Here is a 13,483-nt window from a genome sequence, read left to right on the forward strand (position 1 = left end):
GATTCCCAAAATTGGATGGTACGTCAAAGACGAACTCCTGACCGGGCGGCTTGTATACGGACGTTACGGTACATTGTCCAATTTCCACTGTAAGAATCTCTATGTTATTCACGTTTGTTGAGCTCACAGAAGTTATGTTCTGATCAGGTTTCACAAAGATTGCGCTGCCGTAATTTATATGTGGCACCTCAATAGCAAGCTTCATTCCTGGTATCTTGGGCCGGGGTGAGTTGGCATCCCTATGTGTTTCCTGTATGCAAATAACATGGCACTTGGTGCTTCTACAGAACTCTGAGAGCAAATCCTGCTTATTGTTAGTCAAACCGTCTATATTCACGCTTGCTATCGTCAGAGTTGGTTCTGAGAAGAACCTTTCTCTATCTCGCATTTTCCCTGCAATGTAGGACTCGGTGGTGGAAGGATTGGCCGTCTCGAAGAGACGTTTCCAGGGGACGCCGGCAGTGTAGTTATATCTAATGGTTTTGTTTGTCGTTTGTAATTATATTAGGCCTCGTCTTCGTAAATAAGATCACTTGTAGTACCTCATTTCGAGTGTCTACCCACACAGTTTAAAGACAAAGAAAACACAACGACGCTCTCCCTTTACTACCGTCGTCACACCCCGACCCGATACTCATTCTTGTTTTGTGTGCCTACCCGTACGTTCGGTAAAAAATTGCGTAATTTTCGTTAATTTAGTGTCGTCCCTTTTTTCGTTTTTAAAGTGTTTAGCTAGTGAAAAAGCTCGGTTATCATGTCCGGGCATCGTAGAAATCGGAAACGACGTTTGGATTTGGAGGAAAAAGTCCAAAAACTTCAAGAAGATCTCCGAAACTTAGTGAAATGCATGAAACCATCGGAAAGGCGTGAGCGGCACCGTCGAAGGGTGCAAAGCCCCTCGCCCTCGCCATCTTTGTCGTCGACGTCATCTTCGGAACGGCGCTCACGCTCGAGATCGAGAAGTTCCGTACGCCGTCGACGCCGGGTACTTTTCCCTTCCACTGACAGCGAGAGTGAGATATCCGAGGGTCCGGCCGAAGCTGCCAGGTTACGTGGTAACTCGGTTGACTCACCTCGTAAGTATTGATTTTTTGTCGGGGACACTTATATTTGCTTATATCAAGGAAGGGTGCGGATGTAAAGATAAACCTGATCGGTCCGATTTGGTAGTTTGTGGTCAGGAAAGTCTGTTTATGAACACAGAAATGTCCTGATCAGGACTGTGATTATGTTTATTGTTTATGAACACAATAAACTCGGTCAATTCTGTTTATGAACACAGAATTGGACTATGATTTAGGTTTCATTGTTTATGAACACAATGAGCCTAAGTTATTCTGTTTATGAACACAGAAGCGTCCGGATGAGAGCTATGGATTCAGTCAGTTTTGTTTTAAAACACAGGGATGACTTGAACTGAACTCTGATGTGGGTTTATTGTTTATGAACATAATGAACCCAGTTAATTCTGTTTATGAACACAGAAAATTGGAGCCAAACTTTAAAATACGTTTAGTGCTTTTGAGCCCAATAAACTCTTCACGCAAGTGAGGTACCTAGGTACATTTTCTTGTTTTGTTCCCAGAAGAAAGCTGCGGCTACCAAGAGTTGCCACAGGATGGAGAAGTCCCTCCAGTGAACATGCTAGTTGATACTTCATTATTCGGAGATAATGTATCAAAAAATAGGACTGTATGGGGTCCCCCACTTCAAGCAGATATGGCGCAAACGTGGACAAGTATTATCGAAAATGGGATACATTCTCAGGAGAAGGAGTCTTTAATAGGAAAATATTTGGTCCCCGAAAACGCTCCCCTTCTTAGTACCCCAAAACTCAACAGTCTTGTAGAAAAGGTGGTTTCCGACTCTGTGAAGCAGAGGGATACCCGTTTATCTACCTTGCAGAGCCAAATAGGCGCCAGTATCTCTGCTCTCGGTCAGGCAATCACGACTATCTTAGGCCAAGAAAAAGAGAGGGGGGCTACGTATGTGCAACCTCTCTGTGAGGCTGGTCGTCTGCTCACAGATGTTTTTTATCAAGAAACTTCTGCTCGGAAGGAGCTTGCTTGTTACAACCTTGACAAGACCGTCAGGGAGAGCCTCCTGGCCTCCCCAACCGATGAGTGGCTGTTTGGCTGTGACGTAGATAAGAGACTAGAAGCCTCAAAGCAGATAGAGCGTTCTATTAAATCCCTTAAGCCGCCAGCTAGGCCTAGAGAACAGGAAAAAGTTGTGAAGCCCCGTTTAAACTACAGGGGCCTGTCCCGGGATTTTCAGGGGGGATTTCGGGCCAGGCAGCACCAGTATCAAACGAGATCGTCCCCATATCCTCAGAATGTGACGACCCAGGACCGTCCACATCGGGGAACTTTCAGGAAGGCGAGAGGAGCGCCACAAACAGCGAAGCGCCGGCGTTAGTGGTCCAGGTTGGTAAAACCGCAGGGCGGCTAAAATACTTTTATGATAACTGGGCGGAAATTACGTCAGATAGTAATATCTTGTCAAGCATCCGTAATTTTAAAATTCCGTTTACTAAAATCCCTAATCAAAGGTTTGCATATCCGGAACCAGTTTGGTCTGTAAAAGAGGCTAATAGTATTAAGAATGAATTAGAAAAGTTACTTAAAACTGGTGCAATTAGTTTGGTAACACCGGTGAAAGGGCAGTTTTTATCTCGAATTTTTCTAACTCCTAAACCTGATGGTTCTAAAAGGCTAATCTTAAATTTAAAGTCCCTTAATAAATATGTAGAATGTAACCATTTTAAAATTGAAGATCATAAAACCGTTTCAAGGTTAGTATCTGTCGATTGTTATATGGCTTTAATTGATTTGAAGGATGCGTATACTCTTATCCCCATAAAGAAATCTGATAGAAAATACTTGAGATTTAGATTTAAAAATAAGATCTATCAATATAATTGTCTCCCCTTTGGATTAAATTGTGCTCCTTTACTTTTTACTAAAATAATGAAACCAGTGGTTAGCTATTTGCGGAGTAAAGGATGGGTATCTGTCATTTATATCGATGATATTTTGTTAATTGGAACCTCTAAGTCAGAGTGCGAAAATAATATATCTGCAACGAGAACTCTGCTTGAATCCTTGGGATTTGTTATTAATTATAAGAAAAGTTGTCTGGTTCCATCTCGTAGTTGCAAATATTTGGGGTTTATATACAACTCTAAAAATATGTCCATTTCTTTGCCCAAGGAAAAGAGAGAAAAAATTCTACGTTTGACTAAAGGCTTAATGTCTATCAAAAAATGCAAAATTCGAAAATTTGCTCAATTTATCGGCACCTTGACCTCAGCATGCCCAGCAGTTAAGTATGGTTGGCTTTATACAAAATTGCTGGAACGAGAAAAATTCCTGTCCCTCCATAAAGAAAACGGTAACTATAATTCCATGATGAAAATTTCGAACAAATTAGTAGAAGACCTTAACTGGTGGCTGACGCACATTCCTTATGCAGAAAACTCCTTAAAGACGGTATCGTTTGCTCTGGAAATATTTTCAGATGCGTCGTCTAGTGGCTGGGGAGTTTTCTGCAATGGTGAGCGATCCCGGGGGCTTTGGCGCCCCTGTGAGCAAGCCTCTCACATTAACTATTTGGAGCTTCTAGCGGCGTTTTTTGGCTTAAAATGCTTCGCATCTCATTTATCAAATGTCAATATTTTGTGTCGTATTGACAACACCACTGCTCTATCTTACATCAATCGCATGGGTAGTGTCCAGTTTCCCAAACTGAATGCTCTAACAAAGCGCATCTGGCAGTGGTGTGAGGCCCGTAATATTTTTATTTTTGCTTCTTATATCAAGTCCAAGGAAAACGTTGAGGCGGATCAAGAATCCAGGAGCCTAGATTTCGCCACGGAGTATGAATTGAATCGTGATGTATTTCAAAAAATTACTTTACATTTTAAAAATCCCGAAATAGACCTTTTTGCCTCCAGGGCAAATAAAAAGTGCAAAAAATATGTATCTTGGTTGAGAGACCCAGATTCTTGTGCTGTTGATGCCTTTACAATAAGTTGGAGAAAATTTTATTTCTATGCTTTTCCGCCTTTTGCTCTTATCTTACGTGTACTCCAAAAAGTTATTGAAGATAAAGCTGAAGGAATTATAGTCGTCCCCTACTGGACCTCTCAACCATGGTACCCGGTTTTTTGCTCTTTGTTATCAGAAGATCCGCTTCATTTTAAACCGGATAAAAATTTACTTCTTTCTATTGATAGATCACCTCACCCCCTCTGGAAAAGCCTTTCCCTGGTGGCAGGACCCTTATCTTACAAGCGTTGCAGAAAAGAGAGGTGCCTGATATCGGCTTAAACATTTGCTCATCTTCTATATCGGATTCAACGGCCAAACAATACAATGTTGGTTTAAAATTATGGTGGCAGTTCTGCCAAGAGAAAAACAACAATGTATTTAATGTTACGGTACCATTAGTCTTAGAATTTTTATCTATACGGTTCGAGAGAGGAGCTTCATATGGCTCCCTCAACAGCTACAGATCTGCAATTTCCCAAATTGCATCTCCCGAAGTTGCACAAGACTATAGATTGAAAAGATTTTTTAAAGGGGTGTATGGGTTAAGACCCAATTTACCCAAATATGCTGCAACTTGGGACCCTTCCAATGTATTAATTTACATTAAAACTCTGTCAAACGAGGAGATTTCCCTAGAAATCTTGGCTCAAAAGTTAGCTGTTCTTTTGGCTCTTACAACAGGGCAAAGAATACAAACATTTGCCAACATTGAAATAGGAAATATAGTAATTACTAAAAGCGACATCACAATAAAGGTGCCCAAGAGACTCAAAACTTCGGGTCCTAATAGACTACAGCCAACATTGACACTGCCCTTTTTTAAGCATGATTTGACAATATGTGTTGCTACAGCTTTACTTTGCTACTTAAATCGAACTAAACCGTTAAGAGACGATTCTCTTCGGAACCTTTTTATCTCTACTAAAAAGCCCTATCGAAATGTGAGTTCGCAGTCAATTAGTAGGTGGATAAAAACCATATTGAAAAAGAGCGGAATAGATACGTCTTTGTTCACAGCTTATAGCACCAGGCACGCTGCGACTTCCGCGGCGGCCCGTAAAGGGGTGAGCTTTGATACTATAAGACTTTCAGCAGGCTGGACTGAGAAGTCAAAAACTTTTGCGAAATTCTATCAAAGACCTTTAGTTTCCCAAAATAATTTTTCTGAGGCAATATTATTAGGTTAAGTATGTTCATGTGTTTGGTATTTTGTTAAGTTAACTTTTGTAATTACATGTTAAACTTTGTTAACTAATATAAGATTAAGTTAGCTTTTCAAGCCAAAATCCTTAGGTGTTACAGTTTCTAGTTTAGGTAATCGCCTTTACATCTTTAATAAAAACTTAGCGGATGCATATTGTTGCATATTTACTTTAAACATCTACAAGTGATCTTATTTACGAAGACGAGGCCTAATATAATTATAAAATCAAACGAACTTACCTGTTGTGAAGTTCGATTTGAATTATATTAGGCCTCGTCGAAGTAAATAAGCACCCACCCTATCCCAATGCTTTTCCCTTACTATGCAACAATAATGGCTTTGAAGAAATGAGTATCGGGTCGGGGTGTGACGACGGTAGTAAAGGGAGAGCGTCGTTGTGTTTTCTTTGTCTTTAAACTGTGTGGGTAGACACTCGAAATGAGGTACTACAAGTGATCTTATTTACTTCGACGAGGCCTAATATAATTCAAATCGAACTTCACAACAGGTAAGTTCGTTTGATTTTATAATTACACTGCTCGCGTGGAGGCTCCTTCCGTGTCCCCCGAGGCTCCTTCCGTGTCCCCCGAGGCTCCTTCCGTATCCCCCAACTAACCATAAAATCCAGGGAAGTATAGAACTTTTTCCATAAACAACTCTGACTTAACTCAAACTGTGATAAATCATTTTGAAAATGAAGGAGAAACGCTATTTCAGTGAGTATTTTCGAAATCTGGAAGTTACGGTACTGAAATTTGTTGTGTAACCAGTAAATTGACTTCAAAATTTAGGGACGTGTTGAATTTTTCCTGTAAACAACCTTCACTTCACTCAAACTGTGATAAATACTATCAAAAAGGAAGAATTATTAGTTATACGCAATAAAATACAATTTCAATCAATATTTTCGAAATCTTAGGGTTAAGATACTGAAATTTGCTGTGTAACCAGTAAATTGTCCTCAAAATCCAGGGACGTGTTGAACTTTTTCTGTAAACAACCTTCACTTCACTCAAACTGTGATAAATACCATCAAAAAGGAAGAATTATTAGTTAAAACGCTTTAAAATACAATTTCAGTCAGTATTTTCGAAATCTTAGGGTTAAGATACTGAAATTTGCTGTGTAACCAGTAAATTGTCCTCAAAATTTAGGCACGTGTTGAATTTTTCCTGTAAACAACCTTCACTTCACTCAAACTGTGATAAATACCATCAAAAAGGAAGAATTATTAGTTAAAACGCTTTAAAATCAAATTTCAGTCAGTATTTTCGAAATCTTAGGGTTAAGATACTGAAATTTGCTGTGTAACCAGTAAATTGTCCTCAAAATTTAGGCACGTGTTGAATTTTTCCTGTAAACAACCTTCACTTCACTCAAACTGTGATAAATACCATCAAAAAGGAAGAATTATTAGTTATACGCAATAAAATACAATTTCAGTCAGTATTTTCGATCTCTTAGGGTTAAGATACTGAAATTTGCTGTGTAACCAGTAAATTGTCCTCAAAATTTAGGCACGTGTTGAATTTTTCCTGTAAACAACCTTCACTTCACTCAAACTGTGATAAATACCATACAAAAGGAAGAATTATTAGTTAAAACGCTTTAAAATCAAATTTCAGTCAGTATTTTCGAAATCTTAGGGTTAAGACACTGAAATTTGCTGTGTAATCAGTAAATTGTCTTCAAAATCCAGGGACGTGTTGCACTTTTTCTATAAACAACCTTTACTTTACTCAAACTGTGATAAATACCATCAAAAAGGAAGAATTATTAGTTAAAACGCATTAAAATACAATTTCAGTCAGTATTTTTGATCTCTTAGGGTTAAGATACTGAAATTTGCTGTGTAATCAGTAAATTGTCCTCAAAATCCAGGGACGTATTGCACTTTTCCTATAAACAACCTTCACTTCACTCAAACTGTGATAAATACCATACAAAAGGAAGAATTATTAGTTAAAACGCTTTAAAATACAATTTCAGTCAGTATTTTCGAAATCTTAGGGTTAAGATACTGAAATTTGCTGTGTAATCAGTAAATTGTCCTCAAAATTTAGGCACGTGTTGAATTTTTCCTGTAAACAACCTTCACTTCACTCAAACTGTGATAAATACCATCAAAAAGGAAGAATTATTAGTTATACGCAATAAAATACAATTTCAGTCAGTATTTTTGATCTCTTAGGGTTAAGATACTGAAATTTGCTGTGTAACCAGTAAATTGTCCTCAAAATCCAGGGACGTATTGCACTTTTCCTATAAACAACCTTCACTTCACTCAAACTGTGATAAATACCATCAAAAAGGAAGAATTATTAGTTAAAACGCTTTAAAATCAAATTTCAGTCAGTATTTTCGAAATCTTAGGGTTAAGATACTGAAATTTGCTGTGTAATCAGTAAATTGTCTTCAAAATCCAGGGACGTGTTGCACTTTTTCTATAAACAACCTTTACTTTACTCAAACTGTGATAAATACCATCAAAAAGGAAGAATTATTAGTTAAAACGCATTAAAATACAATTTCAGTCAGTATTTTCGAAATCTTAGGGTTAAGATACTGAAATTTGCTGTGTAACCAGTAAATTGTCCTCAAAATCCAGGGACGTGTTGAACTTTTTCTATAAACAACCTTCACTTCACTCAAACTGTGATAAATACCATCAAAAAGGAAGAATTATTAGTTAAAACGCTTTAAAATACAATTTCAGTCAGTATTTTCGAAATCTTAGGGTTAAGATACTGAAATTTGCTGTGTAATCAGTAAATTGTCCTCAAAATTTAGGCACGTGTTGAATTTTTCCTGTAAACAACCTTCACTTCACTCAAACTGTGATAAATACCATCAAAAAGGAAGAATTATTAGTTATACGCAATAAAATACAATTTCAGTCAGTATTTTTGATCTCTTAGGGTTAAGATACTGAAATTTGCTGTGTAATCAGTAAATTGTCCTCAAAATCCAGGGACGTATTGCACTTTTCCTATAAACAACCTTCACTTCACTCAAACTGTGATAAATACCATACAAAAGGAAGAATTATTAGTTAAAACGCTTTAAAATACAATTTCAGTCAATATTTTCGAAATCTTAGGGTTAAGATACTGAAATTTGCTGTGTAACCAGTAAATTGTCCTCAAAATTTAGGCACGTGTTGAATTTTTCCTGTAAACAACCTTCACTTCACTCAAACTGTGATAAATACCATACAAAAGGAAGAATTATTAGTTATACGCATTAAAATACAATTTCAGTCAGTATTTTCGAAATCTTAGGGTTAAGATACTGAAATTTGCTGTGTAATCAGTAAATTGTCTTCAAAATCCAGGGACGTGTTGCACTTTTTCTATAAACAACCTTTACTTTACTCAAACTGTGATAAATACCATCAAAAAGGAAGAATTATTAGTTAAAACGCATTAAAATACAATTTCAGTCAGTATTTTTGATCTCTTAGGGTTAAGATACTGAAATTTGCTGTGTAATCAGTAAATTGTCCTCAAAATCCAGGGACGTATTGCACTTTTCCTATAAACAACCTTCACTTCACTCAAACTGTGATAAATACCATACAAAAGGAAGAATTATTAGTTAAAACGCTTTAAAATCAAATTTCAGTCAGTATTTTCGAAATCTTAGGGTTAAGATACTGAAATTTGCTGTGTAATCAGTAAATTGTCCTCAAAATTTAGGCACGTGTTGAATTTTTCCTGTAAACAACCTTCACTTCACTCAAACTGTGATAAATACCATCAAAAAGGAAGAATTATTAGTTATACGCAATAAAATACAATTTCAGTCAGTATTTTTGATCTCTTAGGGTTAAGATACTGAAATTTGCTGTGTAACCAGTAAATTGTCCTCAAAATCCAGGGACGTATTGCACTTTTCCTATAAACAACCTTCACTTCACTCAAACTGTGATAAATACCATCAAAAAGGAAGAATTATTAGTTAAAACGCTTTAAAATCAAATTTCAGTCAGTATTTTCGAAATCTTAGGGTTAAGATACTGAAATTTGCTGTGTAATCAGTAAATTGTCTTCAAAATCCAGGGACGTGTTGCACTTTTTCTATAAACAACCTTCACTTCACTCAAACTGTGATAAATACCATCAAAAAGGAAGAATTATTAGTTAAAACGCTTTAAAATCAAATTTCAGTCAGTATTTTCGAAATCTTAGGGTTAAGATACTGAAATTTGCTGTGTAATCAGTAAATTGTCTTCAAAATCCAGGGACGTGTTGCACTTTTTCTATAAACAACCTTTACTTTACTCAAACTGTGATAAATACCATCAAAAAGGAAGAATTATTAGTTAAAACGCTTTAAAATACAATTTCAGTCAGTATTTTCGAAATCTTAGGGTTAAGATACTGAAATTTGCTGTGTAATCAGTAAATTGTCCTCAAAATTTAGGCACGTGTTGAATTTTTCCTGTAAACAATCTTCACTTCACTCAAACTGTGATAAATACCATCAAAAAGGAAGAATTATTAGTTATACGCAATAAAATACAATTTCAGTCAGTATTTTTGATCTCTTAGGGTTAAGATACTGAAATTTGCTGTGTAACCAGTAAATTGTCCTCAAAATCCAGGGACGTATTGCACTTTTCCTATAAACAACCTTCACTTCACTCAAACTGTGATAAATACCATCAAAAAGGAAGAATTATTAGTTAAAACGCTTTAAAATCAAATTTCAGTCAGTATTTTCGAAATCTTAGGGTTAAGATACTGAAATTTGCTGTGTAACCAGTAAATTGTCCTCAAAATCCAGGGACGTGTTGAACTTTTTCTATAAACAACCTTCACTTCACTCAAACTGTGATAAATACCATACAAAAGGAAGAATTATTAGTTAAAACGCTTTAAAATCAAATTTCAGTCAGTATTTTCGAAATCTTAGGGTTAAGATACTGAAATTTGCTGTGTAACCAGTAAATTGTCCTCAAAATCCAGGGACGTGTTGAACTTTTTCTATAAACAACCTTCACTTCACTCAAACTGTGATAAATACCATACAAAAGGAAGAATTATTAGTTAAAACGCTTTAAAATACAATTTCAGTCAGTATTTTCGAAATCTTAGGGTTAAGATACTGAAATTTGCTGTGTAATCAGTAAATTGTCCTCAAAATCCAGGGACCTGTTGCCCTTTTTCTATAAACAACCTTTACTTTACTCAAACTGTCATAAATATCATTAGTATTTTCAAAATCTGTGGGGTTGGTCAAACTTTAAAAGGGGATATCTCAAAAACTATAAAAGATATCAAAAAACTTGCAGAATGATGAACACATTTTAAAACTACTGATTTTAATGCTAATAGTGAAGTTAAATTTCTGTCTTGGAAAAGTCACTTTTCTACACTCAATAAAATGACTTTTAATTTCGTAAAAGCCACAGAGATGCTTTATCATCTAAATTCTATTTAACTTACTACTATGATTTATGATATAATTCGTTATTACTTAAGGCTATAGCTAGGTTACATGTTAATAGCATTATAAAGTTTTTTTATAACCGTTCCGGAATTAAAAACAAAGACCGTAATTTCGGTTAAAAGCTTAATTTGCGCCCCTTTGAACCTAAAACTCAAGTTTTTAATGTGTTTCTGACACACATCAACTCTACAATGGTTTCGAGGCCTTTTCGAATGTAAATGAATTGTTTGGTGGGTCTATGGCAGCTGCATAGATTCCTCATTAGCGGAATTTATACATTTCAACATGAAATTCCCCGAGAAGATTATTAAGCGGTATTCATTAAGGTTTAAAGCGTATAATCGGTTAATCGAATAAATCTAGTTTGACGGAATCCGGGAGTAATCCTGAATAATTTGCCATGGCGCCATTAAAACAGGGGAGCTCTTTGAGGAAGGGGCCTTTAACAGTTCAAAGTGCTTTTAATAAACTACAATTTACTGGAAAATTGAAAAAAATAATTACATGGCAAGCAAAATAGTTTATGCAGATATGAAAACTGCTAAAAGCAATTAATATTCATAACCAATAAATTACGTTAATTATTCACCTGCAATTGACAACCTTATCACTTACTGACGATAAAAATATTTGTTTTACGTGAATATCAATATAATAGGGGTTTTTAATTATTTTTAGTGACCTCCTTATCATCCTAGTCCGGTCCTGACTAACTCGATTAAGCCTCGTTGAATATGGAATCATTTCCGGCGCCTGGAACGACGTCCCTTCTTAAAGACGTCACATTTAACTAGTGTCTCTTTCGCACCCGCCCTCCTGCCACCCTATAATTTTAATTACTGTCCTTGTTGTGTCAGTTTTCTTTCGTTCTCCATTCCTGTTTTGAAGTGAATGGGAGGACGCGTGAACGTAACGGCCAATAATTAGTTTGATCATCTCGCAATTAAGGCTGCCGCTTTTGTTCTCTGTCCCGCTGTACGTACACGTTGTAATTATGCGGATACGCAAATTGTGTGTGGCAAATTGTCTGTTTCGGAAGAGATTGTTTGTATGTACTTGTTGCTCGAGCTGGCAACGTTGTCTTCATTAAGAAACAATTTTTAGCACTTGGGCATAAATCAAAATTTAGGCAAAATTTGCAATAACTTTGTTCCTCCGGAAGAACGACCATGTTGCAACAGCTCTCTACTTATGTACTAGTAATTTTGATTTGTCAGAAAAACCTAACCTAACGCAATGTTGCCAGGTCTACCGTTAAAACGGTATATCTACCGTTTTTGTAGTTCTTCTATCATTCTCCTGTTTTTTGTATATAATCTACCATTTTTAATTATGTTATTGCCATTATGTTGGTTGTGAAACTTTTTATATACTTTTTCAGTTTATTAAATAGGAAATTTAATAAGAATTTTAAAAATGCGCTTAAAACAGTCCTTTTCTTACTCCAAATTATTCTCTAAAACCACGTGATGTCTGTCACTATTGTTACAATTGTCAAAATTTTACTAGAATTTGCGAGAATTACATTTTAACACAGTTTTGGAAACAAGACGATTTTTTAAGATTTAACAGTTATTTTGACAATTGTCACTTCATAGTGTAGGTAAATAGGATTCTGAAATCACGTGACAACTGTCAATAATGTCAAACTATGCTCAAAAGTTGCAAAAATCACAGTTTAGAAACGTTTTTTTGCAGTATTTGACATAAAACGTGTTTCTGAGATTTATGACAGTTTTTTTTGCCAATTGTCACGTGACCGTCTAACTAAATAGTGTTCTAAAATCACGTGACAACTGTCACTAACGTCAAAACTGTCAAACCATGCTCTAAAGTTGCAAAAATCAGGGTTTAGAAACGTTTCTTTGCAGTATTCGATATAAAGAGTGTTTCTGAGAATTATGACAGTTATTTTGACAATTATCACGTGACGTCTAGCTAAATAGTCTTCTACAATGACAGAACAATTGTCACTAACGTCAAAACTGTCAAACCAATCTCAAAAGTTGCAAAAATCAGGATTTAGAAACGTTTTTTGCAGTATTTGACATAAAACGTGTTTCTGAGATTTATGACAGTTTTTTTTGCCAATTGTCACGTGACCGTCTAACTAAATAGTGTTCTAAAATCACGTGACAACTGTCACTAACGTCAAAACTGTCAAACCATGCTCTAAAGTTGCAAAAATTACGGTTTAGAAACATTTTCTTGCAGTATTTGATATAAAACGTGTTTCTGAGATTTATGACAGTTTTTTTGCCAATTGTCACGTGACCGTCTAACTAAATAGTGTTCTAAAATCACGTGACAACTATCACTAACGTCAAAACTGTCAAACCATGCCCTAAAGTTGCAATAATCAGTGTTTAGAAACTTTTCCTTGCAGTATTCGATATAAAGAGTGTTTCTGAGAATTATGACAGTTATTTTGCCAATTATCACGTGACGTCTAGCTAAATAGTGTTCTACAATCACGGAATAATTGTCACTAACGTCAAAACTGTCAAACCATTCTCAAAAGTTGCAAAAATCAGGGTTTAGAAACGTTTTCTTGCAATATTTGATATAAAACGTGTTTCTGAGATTTATGACAGTTATTTTGACAATTGTCACTTCATAGTCTAGCTAAATAGACTTCTGAAATCACGTGACAACTCTCAATAACGTCAAAATTGTCAAACCATGCTTAAAAATTGCAAAAATCAGGAATTTAAAACGTTTTCTCGCAGTATTTGATATAAAACGTGTTTCTGAGATTTATGACAGTTTTTTT

At 35.8% G+C, this 13,483-nt stretch overlaps 2 protein-coding genes across 2 annotated transcripts in view; both read left to right on the top strand.

Moving 5' to 3' along the window:
• Positions 1–13,483, top strand: part of LOC145737813 (uncharacterized) — an 80,929-nt gene that overhangs the window by 4,228 nt on the left and 63,218 nt on the right. The window lies entirely within an intron of this gene.
• Positions 755–2,915, top strand: LOC145733448 (uncharacterized). Its single transcript, XM_081986277.1, has 2 exons — positions 755–1,076; positions 1,586–2,915. The coding sequence occupies exons 1-2, from the start codon at positions 755–757 to the stop codon at positions 2,416–2,418; spliced, it is 1,155 nt and encodes a 384-aa protein (XP_081842403.1). The 3' UTR covers positions 2,419–2,915.

The sequence above is a fragment of the Ips typographus genome, linkage group LG1 (assembly GCF_016097725.1).
Source record: "Ips typographus isolate SLU linkage group LG1, UJ_Ityp_2.0, whole genome shotgun sequence".
Classification (NCBI taxonomy): domain Eukaryota; kingdom Metazoa; phylum Arthropoda; class Insecta; order Coleoptera; family Curculionidae; genus Ips; species Ips typographus.